Source organism: Anser anser, assembly GCF_964211835.1.
Source record: "Anser anser genome assembly, chromosome: 1".
In the NCBI taxonomy this organism is placed as follows: Eukaryota; Metazoa; Chordata; class Aves; order Anseriformes; family Anatidae; genus Anser; species Anser anser.
Window position 1 is genome coordinate 145566492 of NC_139720.1, and position 12995 is coordinate 145579486.

At 48.3% G+C, this 12995-nt stretch overlaps 1 protein-coding gene across 3 annotated transcripts in view; it reads left to right on the forward strand.

Annotated features, from left to right (window-relative positions):
* The first annotated feature begins 7651 nt into the window (after positions 1 to 7651).
* Positions 7652 to 12995, forward strand: part of LOC310892165 (LIM and senescent cell antigen-like-containing domain protein 1) — a 66655-nt gene continuing 61311 nt past the window's right edge. Inside the window, exon 1 of one of the 3 annotated variants that reach the window (XM_083819558.1) lies at positions 7652 to 7770. In XM_083819558.1, coding sequence (XP_083675684.1) covers positions 7733 to 7770 — 38 coding nt within the window. In that variant the 5' untranslated portion in view covers positions 7652 to 7732. Of the gene's footprint in view, positions 7771 to 7838; positions 7980 to 8202; positions 8381 to 12995 lie in introns of those variants that run through there. The other 2 variants (XM_083819562.1, XM_083819561.1) reach the window with 2 other exon arrangements.

The window sequence follows — 12995 nt, forward strand, 5'->3', positions numbered from 1 at the left end:
AGAGACTCTGCTCTCACTATGCAGAGTGATTCTGAGTTCTGACTTTGTGGGCGCTGTGGCCCCATTTTAACTACTTACGTGGGCTTAGCAGCGGGTTACACATGTGCCTTCTATGTTCTGTTTTCCACATAACGGAGCCCCATCTGTGCAAGTGAAACATCTTCCATTTGAAAGAGAGGAAGATCAGAACCTGTAAAGCTGTAGTGTGGATGTGCCCAGTTGGGTTTGGGGTTCAATAAGGGCCAGAGGGAACCCATATTATAAGTGGTACAGGGGAGACTAGAGTTGGGTTTTCCTTTCCTGACCCACCCCTGCCTTCCCCAGTGCATGACTAAGAACTTAAATCTTCCTTGCTGCATCTCCCTGCATCCTTCTGCTTGGGAAACAAGTATCCTGAAATTGTTGAGGGGAAAATACTTTAAAACTGTCACCAGTTTGTAATGAGTGGCTTTGAAGGCAGCTTAACCACCTGTGCTTTGCCTTTTGCCTTGGCTTCACCTGGTGCACCACTTCTTCCTTAACTACCTGATCATTCCACTATTACTGCTACTGTGAAATTGTCTCCCCAAAGAGCCTTGCAAATAGCAGTTAACACCCCCGAGCTGAGAAACCAAATGTATAAAGAGATAAAAATGTGTTGTAGCAGTTTCAGAATTACTAGGGCTGTGATGCCCTTTTCACGTGGCCATCACTTCACTAAAAATTCACCTTTATGCAACAGCATGCCTTTCTTTTTCCCTGAATGCCTCTTCTTACCTGAGGAAATGCTGCTCAGATGCAAGGTAGAAAAGGGGCGTGTTTGCTGTAGTAGTAAAGAAAGAGTATGTGGATCTGGTGCAGTAGCTGTGTGCTCTTTACTTTGTAACACAGTAATAGTGATGGCAACTTGGATAGATGGAAGAGGAAAACCAAAATTAATAATATTTTTTTAGAAAAAAGTGTGAAAAGAAGTTAACCTAAGAGCAAACATATAAAAAGTCAAAAAAAAAAAAAGAAAGCCTGGAGTTTAAAGTCAACTTCTAATCTGAACATACATGTTTAGGGGAAGGGAAAGAATTATCCATCTATTTCTCAAATTCAGTGATCTAAAATATACAATACTGCCTTGCAAGGATGAGATTTTAGGGTCGGGAGCTTCCTTCCTGTCCTGATCAAGGCTGGACTGAATAATGAAGGTAGAGGGTAGTAAAGTGAAGTAGAAAAATGCACATCAGTTCCTGCTTCAGCAATTAAATCTTCTGGTATTAGCAAATCATTTATTCTTTCTGCTGACAGCTGAATGTCTGCAGGCATGTTAAGAATCCAAGGTAATCAGTGTAAAAACCAACGTGCTATTTTGGGTGCAGGCACAGTCTCAGACCTCGTATAATGGCCTCTGAAAGTGTTTTAAATTGATAGACATTGGATAGCAGCTGCATGTGAGCGTAGGATTTAAGGGGTTTATTGTCTCATCTGAAAGCTTAATTGCTTGAAAATCGAAGCTTGTTCTGAGAACACTCAGACCTTTTCCTAAGTGGATGCACGTATTCGTTTTTGGATCTCTTGCCATTCGTAGCGCACAAAACATCTGAAAAATAAAATCCATGGAAAATGTTGCACAACTCCAGGAAAAGGCTTTTACCTAAGTACTGCTTTACCCTCCTTATTCCCCCTTGCGGAGTTAAGCCGCTGATGCTCAGCAGTGCTTTTGGCAAGGGAGGAGGCCAGTCATAGCATTTTGGCTTTTGGTAGCTAAATATTTATACAGACCTAGTTCATGTTCCTCTCACGAGTAGTCAACAGGGATTACTCAAACCTGCAGCCGCAGCAGTCTAGGTGAAGCTGTTGTTGACGTGGTGGCCCTCACGTTCTCTAGCAGCCTTTCTCTTGGGAACCACTCAAACCAGTTGTTTGCAGAGAGTTAGGGGATAGTGGATATATCACATTTTTCTTGCAGGACAAGGATTTTCAGAAAATGGAGAAACGCTAATGATAGATTTTGTGAGAAGCTGAATGGAAAAAAAAAAGCTTAAAATTGAAGAATTACATACTTCAATTACTTTGGGTTGTAACCTGTTTGTTTCCCCCCTAGTTAATCCCAAGGTATTTGGCTGACTTCTGTGCTTCTCGACTCTTGAGCTACATTTTCTTTCTTAGGAGGCCCTCAGAGTAATGGCATTAGCAAAAACATCCATGTAGCCATGCAAAATGATAGATGTTCTAAATGCACTAGGAGAAAGATGTGGGACTTGTGACTCCCAGCTGCAGGCAGTTTATCACTGAGTGGATGTTGGAGTTCTGTAATTCTAATTGGTTGCAACAAATAAATATAATTCAGCAATTATTTTATTTTTCCCCCTATTTTTTCCCTTCTGCTAAAATACGGTCCACGCGTGACAGAGAAAAAGGGAGGTGTCAGCAGGACAAGGAGATCATCGGATCCTTGCCATCAGATTTGTGCCCTACCTTCTGCGGTAGAACAGTGATGACTTGGAAAAAATATTTCTGATGGGTGGGTTAGGAATATGGGGTGGATCAGGTAGTGGCTTATTTCTTGTGAGGGGTTGAGTATAATAATGGTCTGATGAGCAGAAAGGATGACTGTGTAGCGCTTTAACTCTTCTCATGTCTTCTTTTATCAATGTAGACTAAGCTTTCAGTTTGGAACAGGTTCCCTGAACTTTTTTTAAAGCATCACCAACAATAAACATTCCTGTGGACAAATCTCCATACCCTTCTGTTATACACAAGTAACATACAAGCATAAATAAAAATGTGAGCATAATATCATGATCACTAAAAGTTATTAAATTACTTTGTAAAGTACCTGTTTTGTGGTGCTGCCAGAAGCTTTTTCTTCAGCCATTAGTGCATCCATCCAACCACTGACCTTGTCATGAAGCATAAATTTATGCTGCTAAGCACAGAATTTTAATGATCAGTTTTGCAGGTTTTTGAGATTGATCTATAAGAGTTATGTCCTTGTTCCTGCACTATCCCTTTCCAGCTTCCAAGAAAAGGTGAAGAATATACTAGGCATGTCTAAAATGCATGAAGCAGAAATTTGCCTTTGCTTTTATAGGGATGTCAGAACAATCACTAGAACAATGCTGCTAGTATTTGGAGTAAACTACACACTATAAAATTATAGAATATCCCGAGTTGGAAGGGACCCATAAGGATCATCAAGTCCAACTCCTGGCACCGCACAGGTCTACCCAAAAGTTCAGACCATGTGACTAAGTGCACAGTCCGATCGCTTCTTAAATTCAGACAGGCTTGGTGCAGTGACTGCTTCCCTGGGGAGCCTGTCCCAGTGTGCGACCACCCTCTCGGTGAAGAACCTCTTCCTGATGTCCAGCCTAAACTTCCCCTGCCTCAGCTTAACACTGTTCCTGCAGGTCCTGTCACTGGTGATAACGGAGAATAGGTCACCTGCCTCTCCCCTCCCCCTCGCGAGGAAGTTGTAGACCGCGATGAGGTCCCCCCTCAGCCTCCTCTTCTCTAATCTGAACAGGCCCAGTGCCCTCAGCCGCTCCTCATACATCTTCCCCTCTAGGCCCTTCACCATCTTTGTCACCCTCCTCTGGACGCTCTCCAACAGTTTAATGTCCTTTTTTGTACTGTGGTGCCCAGAACTGCACACAGTACTCGAGGTGAGGCCGCACCAGCGCAGAGTAGAGCAGGACAATCACTTCCCTCGACCGACTAGTGATGCCGTGCTTGATGCACCCCAGGGTACGGCTGGCCCTCCTGGCTGCCAGGGCACACTGCTGGCTCATATTCAACTTGCTGTCAACCACAACCCCCAGATCCCTCTCTGCCGGGCTGCTCTCCAGCGTCTCGTCACCCAGTCTGTACGTATAGCTGGGGTTGCCCTGTCCCAGGTGCAGGACCTGGCATTTGCTCTTGTTAAACTTCATGTGGCTGGTGATCGCCCGGCTCTCCAATCTGTCCAGATCCCTCTGCAAGGCCTTTCCACCCTCATCCGAGTCCACAACTCCTCCAATTTTGGTGTCGTCGGCAAATTTGCTCAAAACACCTTCTAGTCCTACATCCAAATCATTTATAAAAACATTGAAGAGGACTGGCTAAAACGGAGCCTTGAGGGACCCCACTAGTGACCATCCACCAGCCAGATGTGGCCCCATTTACCACAACCCTTTGAGCCCTGCCCGTCAGCCAATTGTTCACCCATCGTATGATGTTTTTGTTAAGTTGTATGCTGGATGTTTTGTCCAGTAGGGTCCTATGGGAAACCGTGTCAAAAGCTTTGCTGAAGTCCAAAAAGATCACATCAGCTGGTTAAGAATTGATTTCATATATATATAAAAAGATATCGAAGATTTCTGTGGAGCTCAAATAGTAGTCAAAATGTATTTGTTTCTACAACTGAGTTGCAAAAAGTTATTAATGCTGAGCAAGAACTTGAAATTTAATTCATAATTTGTAAATTCATTAAGGGTTTTGCTAGCAATGTTTACCTGGACACCCTGTGTTCAAAAATTATTCATACTTAAATGATCAGAAGACACTCATGTCTTCAACAGCCAAGATGCCTTTGCTGTTGCTTTAGCCTCATAGTTTCTAAAGTATGATAAGAAGAATGCTGGCACCATTTACAGTTGAAATCCATTGATTGTATTAGGATAAACAAACATGGGTCTGCTATGTTAACCAGCACTACAGTCAATAACAACAGGAAGAAGGATGCAGCACCTGCAGTTCCATGAAGTTCTGTGGTTTCATGAAGTTCATGAAGTTTTATGAACTCTGAGGTTGAGACCCTCAAGCATAAGGCTGGACAGGACCCTGTGTAGCAGATCCTAAACTAGAACCTTTTTGCTTGATAGCATCTGTTTCTCTAGGCAGAAGTGTTTATATAACGAAAATCTACAAAAAAAGCCTTATTGCTGAAGCTGTGAAGATCATAAAATCATGAAATATCCCAAGTTGGAAGGGACCCACAAGAACCATCAAGTCCAACTCCTGGCTCCACACAGGACCACCCAAAAATCAGACCATGTGTCTGAGAGAATTGTCCAAACACTCCTTGAACTCTGGCAGGCTCAGTGCTGTGACCACTACTCTGGGAAAGGACCCTGTGAAGACAGTGAAGAAGACACAGTGATAGGTAATTTTTAAGTGCCTGGGCTATTATTTACTCAAGTTTCTTCATATTATTATGTCAAAATTGTGAAACATTTTTTCTGGAAATGGAAAGAACTCGGTGTAAAGATGATAGCATTCGTCATCACAGATCATAGAATCATAAAGGTTGGAAAAGACCTCCAAGATCATCTGGTCCAACTGTCCCCCTACCACCAATATCACCCACTAAACCATGTCCCTAAGTACCACATCCAACCGTTTCTTAAACACATGGGTCTGTCCCTCCAACACGATTTCCTTCTTTACTTCTTTCCCAGGCCTACAATAATGGTCTTGTTTCTTTGGCATCAGCAATGCGGATAATTTGGGTTCTGAATAGGTAAAGAGTAGGTAAAGATTCTGCACTGTCATTTCTACCACTGCCAGCCCTGGCAGAAATACCAACTACACGTTGGTATTTCAACAATGATGGAAGGCTTAATGTTGCCCAGAAACGGAACATCAAAAGCATATATTCAAATAAAACTGATTTTTAGTTTGGTCTAGCATGGAGACATAATTAAAAAATAAATAAATGTTAATATTGTGATTAAGACGCTGGTCTGGAGACATGGAGTCATAAATCCCTGCTCTGCCACATGCTTCCTTTGTGAACTTAATTTCAACTTCTCTGTCCCCACCTCCTCACTTGCCTTCTGGGGATACTTGCACTTACCCTCCTGATACTAAGCACGTTAGTGGCAGGATGGCCCAGTTAATGATGGCTTCATAGGCAGATTACCATTAAAAAAAAAAAATGCATAGGAAGAAAGTGGTCATAGTCTTTCATTATACAGGATTGGAAAAAATGACATTTTTTCTTTTGAGTTTTGTGGTATGCATTTGTGAATCCTATTAAATTATTAATGTAAGTACTCTGGACTGAATTTTACAAGTTAATTAGGATGCCAGAATGCTCTAATACTATGTAATGGAGATCATTAAGAATTGTTATTTCTGATGTACAGGAAGTCAAAGCAAAAATTTAAGACAGATCCGAAAGCCAAGGCGCAACCCTGCTGTAAAGTGCACAGAGTCTGGGGAGGCAATCTTTGAAACTGAATGCCTAGATTTTGTTGTTAGTGTGCTTCCAAAAGCTGTTAGCACTTACCATTTGGCATACTGCTTGGTGGAGGCTCTCCCACACTTCATGAGTGCTTTTGTTACTTTGAAATGAGATTGCTAGCAGATCGTGCTCCTGGGCTGTCATCTTTAAAGGCACCGGAAAACTGCACAGGGTGCAATTCACTCGCTATTAAAGCTATTAATGCATTTACTAAAGGAAGAACCACAACAGCTGTGCTCATTGCCGTGCCCTGGCTGTTAATCATTTCCAGAGTTGACCGTTTTGGTGTTTGCTGCCCTGGTAGGGGCAGGAATGGTGCAGTACCGATGGCACAGGCCCTGTTCCAGGCCACACTGGTCTGAGGCGCCGCTTGTGATCTGAGAGGCTGCTTGCAGCCAAAATGGGGTTAATTAAAGACTTTCGAGAAGCTGCCTACAAGTAACGTGGCAGACTGCCCGAAGTTGATTAGAAAGAAAAACAACAGGGGTAGTGTTACCTTCAACAGGCACAGAATGAGTTCTTACCTATTGAGATGATATATGGAAGTCCTGCTGCCAGATGGTGCGTGGAGGGTTTTGTTTGGTTGTTGGTTTTTTTGTTTTGTTGTTTTGCTTTGCTTTCTTTTAGCAGAATCGCATGAAATGGAAGAAGTTGGCAGGGCCCTCTGGAGGCCACCAGGCCGAAGCCCTACCCCAGCAGGGCCACCAAGGAGGAGACCCCATAGCCTCTCTGGGCAGCCTGTGCCAGGGCTCCTCACCCGCACAGCACAGAAGTGCTCCTGGGGCTCAGAGGGAGCCTCCTGGGGGCCAGTTTGTGCCCAAGGCCTCTGGTCCTGGCCCTGGGCACCTCTGACAAGAGCCTGGCTCTGTCCTCTCTGCATCCTCCCCTCAGGTATTTACAGACATGGATGAGATCCCCCTGAGCCTCTTCCCCAGGCTGGGCAGTCCCAGCTCTCAGCCTCTCCTCACAGGAGAGCTGCTCCAGGTCCTCCATCATCTTGGTGGACTCTATGCAGTGTGCCCAGGTCTCTTGTGTACTGGGGGCTCAGAAGTGGGCCCGGTGTTCCAGTGTGTCCCCATCAGTGCTGAGTACAGGGGAAGGATCCCTTCCCTTTTGTGTGTAATTTACTTCACTCTGCGTACAGAAACGTATTCCCTGTGATACTCCGATTTTGCTGTGCTTGTACCCCTAACCGTGGCAAGCAAAACTGAACCATGCCAAGAAGCAAGCAAGCAAACAAAAGCCCGCAGCCTGCTGTGTCTGTGTTTTCGCACTTGCAGCGCTGCCCTGAGGCACGCTGGCAGGGACCTCCGGCACCCCAACACATGGCACCGGGTAGCACCGACCCGGCTTCCCTCCGGCCCCCGGGGTGAGGCGGGCTCTGCCCGCGGGGGGCCGGGGCCGGAGCCGGGAGCGGGGCCGGGGGCGGTGCGGGCCACGGGCGCCCCCCGGCGGCGGCAGCGGCGGCGGCGGCGCGGGGCTGCGGGGGGGCGGCGGGCGCCCAGCGCCATTACAGCGCCGCCCGGCCGCGGCGGGATGCTGGGGGTGGCGGCGGCGGCGGGGATGACCAACAGGTAGGAGATGGCGGCCCGGACCCCGCTCCCCGCGGGACTCCGAGAGCTTAGAGACGGCAGATTCCGCCCCTCTGCCGTGCGGGCTGGAGGCGGTGCCGAGGACCCGTGGGTGTCTGGCGTGGTTTGGTGCCTGCCCCGCGCTTACCGGGCGGGGGGACGTCGAGAGAAAGGTTGAGAGTCCTTAAGGAGCCGTACCTGCAGGGAAAAAGGTTACTGGGGACGGGTTAGGGGAAGCAAAGTCTGCTCTGTTAATTGCCCGGCACTCCGGAGCCTCACCCATTGTAAACGTTTCTCGGGAAGGACTAGCCCGAATCAAAGCCCTCGGCGAGGGCTGCACGGACATGGGGAAGGCTGGGGCCGGGGGAAGGGGAAGAAGGAGCCGTTCCGGGACGACCTGAGCCTGCCTCGTCCTTTTGCTGCTCCTTGCCGAGCCCCGTTGCTGCTCGCACTCTCCCTGCAGCACCCGGCGCTCCTGGGGGACGAGCAGCAGCGAGCCCCGGGGTGCAGCCGCGGCACCCCGCGTCCCCGCCACGTGGCGTGGGGCTGGGGGCGGCCCCGGGGACAGCGAGCCCCCAGATCTGGCTCTCGCTGCCGTGCACGCTTGGAAGAGGTAAGGTGGCTCCGGTGTCCGCGCTTACGAAGGTAACTGCTTTTGTTTCAGCCGCTTGCTCTCTGAGGGGGTTATAGGAGCTCCCCAGCTGGGCTTCTTTATGCATTTGGTGTTATTCCCCTGTTCCTGGAAGCAGCCAAGGTGACAGCATTGGTGCTGCGGGTGTTCAGCCCCGCACAGGTGCTTCGCCTCTTCAGGTGAGCGCAGCCATCGCCTGCTTGGCCGCTGCCCCGCCGAAGCTGTCGGTGTCGGGCCAGCAGCACTGCTGCTACACGCTCCCCAGGATGTGAGCTCAGCTACACCCCTGGCACCGCCAGAAATTTTGGGACAACGTCAGGCTGGGGCCTCCGCGTGCAGAAACTTGCCGCGGTGAAGTAGGCAGAGCGTGCCGGCGGGGAGCCCACCTCCCTCTTGGCTGCACAGGGAGGAAGTTTCTGCAGCACAAAACAAGTGTGGTTCCTCCAGCGCCTCTCTTCTCATTATTCTTCGTATTATTTTGGTCATGTTGTCATATGAAGGACCAGGGGGTGGAAGGAGGTGAAGACTCTGGATGGTAGCAGGGCTGTGCCAGGGCAGAAGGTGCTGGTCCTTGGGGGCGCGAGGCAGGGGAGCTGCCTACGAGTCACTCTGCTGTGCTAGGTTCAATGTAAAACTAAAGCCAAGGTCCGCATAAAATGCGTTGTGAATTATGAGAGGAGGGGATTCAAAATCAGTGTGTTTTCTTGTTTTGACTCTTTGGGTGGAAAAAACAGCAAAAATACAAGTGTTCCATTCAAAGCAACCTTTTAACAAAATGTAAGGTGGTCTCAAAAGCTTCTGCATGTTGAAACTCCTAAGGGATTCCAGATCTTGACATTTTGTTCCGATATAGCTAGGTAAAATAATCTATGTTTCAGGGAAGAAAACCAAAAAGGGAAAGAATGACTTGAGGTCTCCCTCCAGACCTGTGTACGGAGGTGGAGCAGACATCTAGCCAGCATGTTCTCTGAAATTCTGTTCTTTCTAACTTAATATATTTATCTTTTCAACTTTATGGATGCTTTATGGATGCTTTTTGAGCTCCAGTTGCTGCCACTACTTTTGTTTCTTTCAATGCGAGGAACCTGCAGGCTGTAACCTGAATGCCTGTAACCCCAGGGCACTGCTGTGGGAGCTCAGTGTCAGACAGAGGAAGGTCTTCCACGGGGGAGAGGGGTTTTTTGGGTGGTGTGGGATGTGCAGTTGGAATGATGCTCGGCAGCAGTTTGTCGCTCCAGATTGCTGAGTGTGCATCGTGGTGCCGAGAGCTACTTGCTGTAATGCATGCTTGCTTTATAGTTGTCCTCAGGTTATAGATTCAATCAAAAATGCACCCAGCATTCAACATCTTAATGTAAGATGTAAGAAGTGTGATGCTTGGATTGAGAGTGCATGAGTTGTTGGGCTTTTTTTTGGCGGGGGCACAGGAGGGGGACCACAGGCTGTTTTGTGGGCAGCTTTTCCAGCTGGTTGTGTTGAATTCATCTTGATGTGTTATTGTTGGAATAAGTTTCTTACGGGATTCAGAGAAAAATATTAGCTTGCAGCTCAGAGCCTTTATTATCTTAAACATTTGTAGTTTCCTAATGCAAACTTAAGTTTTTCTTTGTAGTAATAAATCAAGGCCAGTGTGCAGTCAAATACTGAACAAAGCAAGCTCCTCTTTATTCACAGAATACATGTGTTTGAGAAACTAGTGTAGACTCATTGGATTTACAGCTCGTTCGTGTGAAGCTGAAAACTGTGGGCACTTTATAGTGCTACTGGCTTTGGAAGGCATTGATAAGGGAAACGCGAAGCTATAGGTGATCCTGGAGTTAAATCTCAGCGGTAATGCAGCGGTCTTTTTCTTAGAACTGGCTCTGGATGGCTTCCGCAGGGGAACCATTTAATGGCTGATAATGCACGGAGCATCATCACTTGCATAGTTAACAAATTCTTTTTCAAGTCACAATAAAATATTTATTATCAAAGCACTTAAGGCAAGCTATTCTGCTCTTGCAGTTGTGGTTTTGTACTGTGTTGGGCTAGACATCCCGAATCATCTGTATTTTGTTCGTCCCAAATCCAAGTTTAAAGGTTTTTTGCTGTGTGGTTCGATGCAGTCTCTTACTGCATTCCGGTGTGGGGGCACTTTAACTATTATTTGTGCTCAAAGCAGCCTGACAGTTGGTGGGAAAATTACTTACGTAAGGTCTTTCCATGATGGCAGGTGCTGATGAGGAGGAAAATCAAAACGACAGTTGTGTTTTGACAGCTGAAGTTGTACATTGTCTAAGCCATCCACGGCGTGAAGCGGGCATATGTACGTGCTCTGTTGTTTTTGTCATTGTGGAGATGTGCTACGGAGCACATCCCCGATACGGCTTGTGCACAGGCTCTGGTGTTGAGGCGGAAACATGCTTTAAAAGAGTGAAAGAAGGATGGGAACGTCCTAATTCAGCTTGACAATTGGGGAAAGCAGAACAGAAGACTGTGCCCTGGGGGAAATACTTTTCTGCAAATTAGGACACTCCTTTGCAATTACTTCAGTGCTTCCCATTCCCGAAGTGTCAAAATCTTTATGGAAATGCTTACTTAAGTTCTTTTGAGCAGATAAAAGAAAATCAAGATACTGCAATTTGCATGGCTGGTTATCTGTGCCTCAACAACCCCTTATGTGGGACAGTTTAATGGATTTGTCTCAGTGCATAGAGACTGTTGGTGAATTCTGTGGGGCAGAAGCTGGTTGTCTGTCTAGGGGCAAGCTGTCTACGAGCCACGTGGACCTCATCTCTGCCTGAAACCACCTTCCTCCTGCACTGGGAAGTACGTAAATGGTCTGGAGCACCTCCCCTAGGATGCATGAAGAAGAGTGTCATCACCCAGGATGAGTTTTTATGCTCTGTGTTTGTCAACCCCTGTTTGCATTAAGTAGTTTGAAGACCTAAGCATGCACCGGTGGATGGACTTTTGATGGATCAAAACCTAAACTGGTGGGAAGAGTTGAGTTAAAATCTTGGGGAGTATTACTCAGGTCATGGGTGGGGTTAACTGGAGAAACTAAGACTGTAATGACTTGATGCATGGCCTGGCCAGTCAGGGGAGGCGGCTGAGCTTAGAATTAAAAGGGTTTTCCATGTTAATGTGGTGTTTTACTGTGGTGGTGGGGCACTGGGAAAGACAGCAGTGAAGCAATAGGGTAATACCAGCAAGTATTTGGGAGGCAGCGACATGGCAGGGTAGCTCCCGTCCAGACCTTGTGCTGGCACACAGCAGTGGTGGGGTTGGTGTGGGAGGAGAAGACTGCACGCAGAGAGGGGTTCGGAGACGGCTCTGAGGAGAAAAGGGGGCTCTGTGAGGGTGCTGGGGAGTGGGTGGGCAGGGAGCCCTCCCCTACTGTCCCCTCTCTCCTGTCCCTGGCACGCTCAGCTGCTGGCTCGGGAGGGAGAAACGCGGCTTGGCAGAGCCTGGATGCGGCCCCGGCAGGCTGAGGGCTGAATCAGCAAAGCAGCCTCCGCTCACAAAACCCTCCGGCGTCGGGAAGTGCTCCGTCGTGAGGAAACGCTCACGAACTGGAGCGTATCTCGGTTCGCAGATGAAAACCATGCGCTTCCGAACTGCGTCGGTAGCAGGGCAGGCCAGCCTTTTGCGGCGGGGAGGCCGACGTGTGTGCTAGATTAAGTCCCTTATTTTAGCCAGGCCCTGCTGGTGAGCGGGGTGAGGCTCTCCTTGTGGTGATCGCTTCCCAGCCCCGGGCCTGGCCGGCTCCCAAAAGCAGGGGGCACCGTCCCGGGCCAGGCCGGGGCCCTGCTCCCTCAGAGGGGGATTTTAATCAAGCCCAGGGAACTGACACGGCTGGAAACTCGGGCCAGATAGGTGGGCAGGCGTGTGGATTGGAAACCAGGTTTGGCTCGATCTGGGTTGATTCCTCTCGATCTTGTGAACAGTGGTGATGTTGGGGTGGAAGGGAGATAGGCGCTTTGTCTGACTGGACCATGTAGCCACAGCCCTGGGGAGCGATGCTAAAGGTGGGGCTCCTGTGGGGAGCGTCTGGGGACCTGCAGAAGGTCCGAGCCATGCTCGTTGGGGGCCTGGACCTGCAGTGGACGCAGAGCAGGAAAGGGGGCACTTCCACACCCTGTTGGACCAGCCAGGGTCGGTCAAGGAGGCCTGCCCAGGGGAAACCACTCCTGGAGTGTTGTCACAGCACTAGGGTGCAGAAATTCAGCTTCAGTGGGAGCTTCCCCTCCCTGTGACAAGTAGGTTGTACCTAGAGCATGGAGAACAGCGATGCCTCGACACCAGTTTAAGTCTATGTAACGTTTGTCAGCATGGCTGATTTCAGCAGAATCTGGTTTGAATTCAGGTTTGAATGTGCTGGGGGGTGTCTTCACCCACTGCTTTCAGGCCCTGGAGGAACCATTGAACCGTTGAAATAAATGGATCAGCAGTCTCTGAAGTGGGACATGCCTGCGGCACTTTTACACACCCCAGAAAACAACGGTGTTTTCTTCTCTCCCGTGCTTCCTTTTGTAAGTGTATGCAGTTGCAAGAGAGAGGCAATGCTCCGGTTATATTAAGAAGGAATCGAAATGGGTAATTTTAAAGCTGCTGT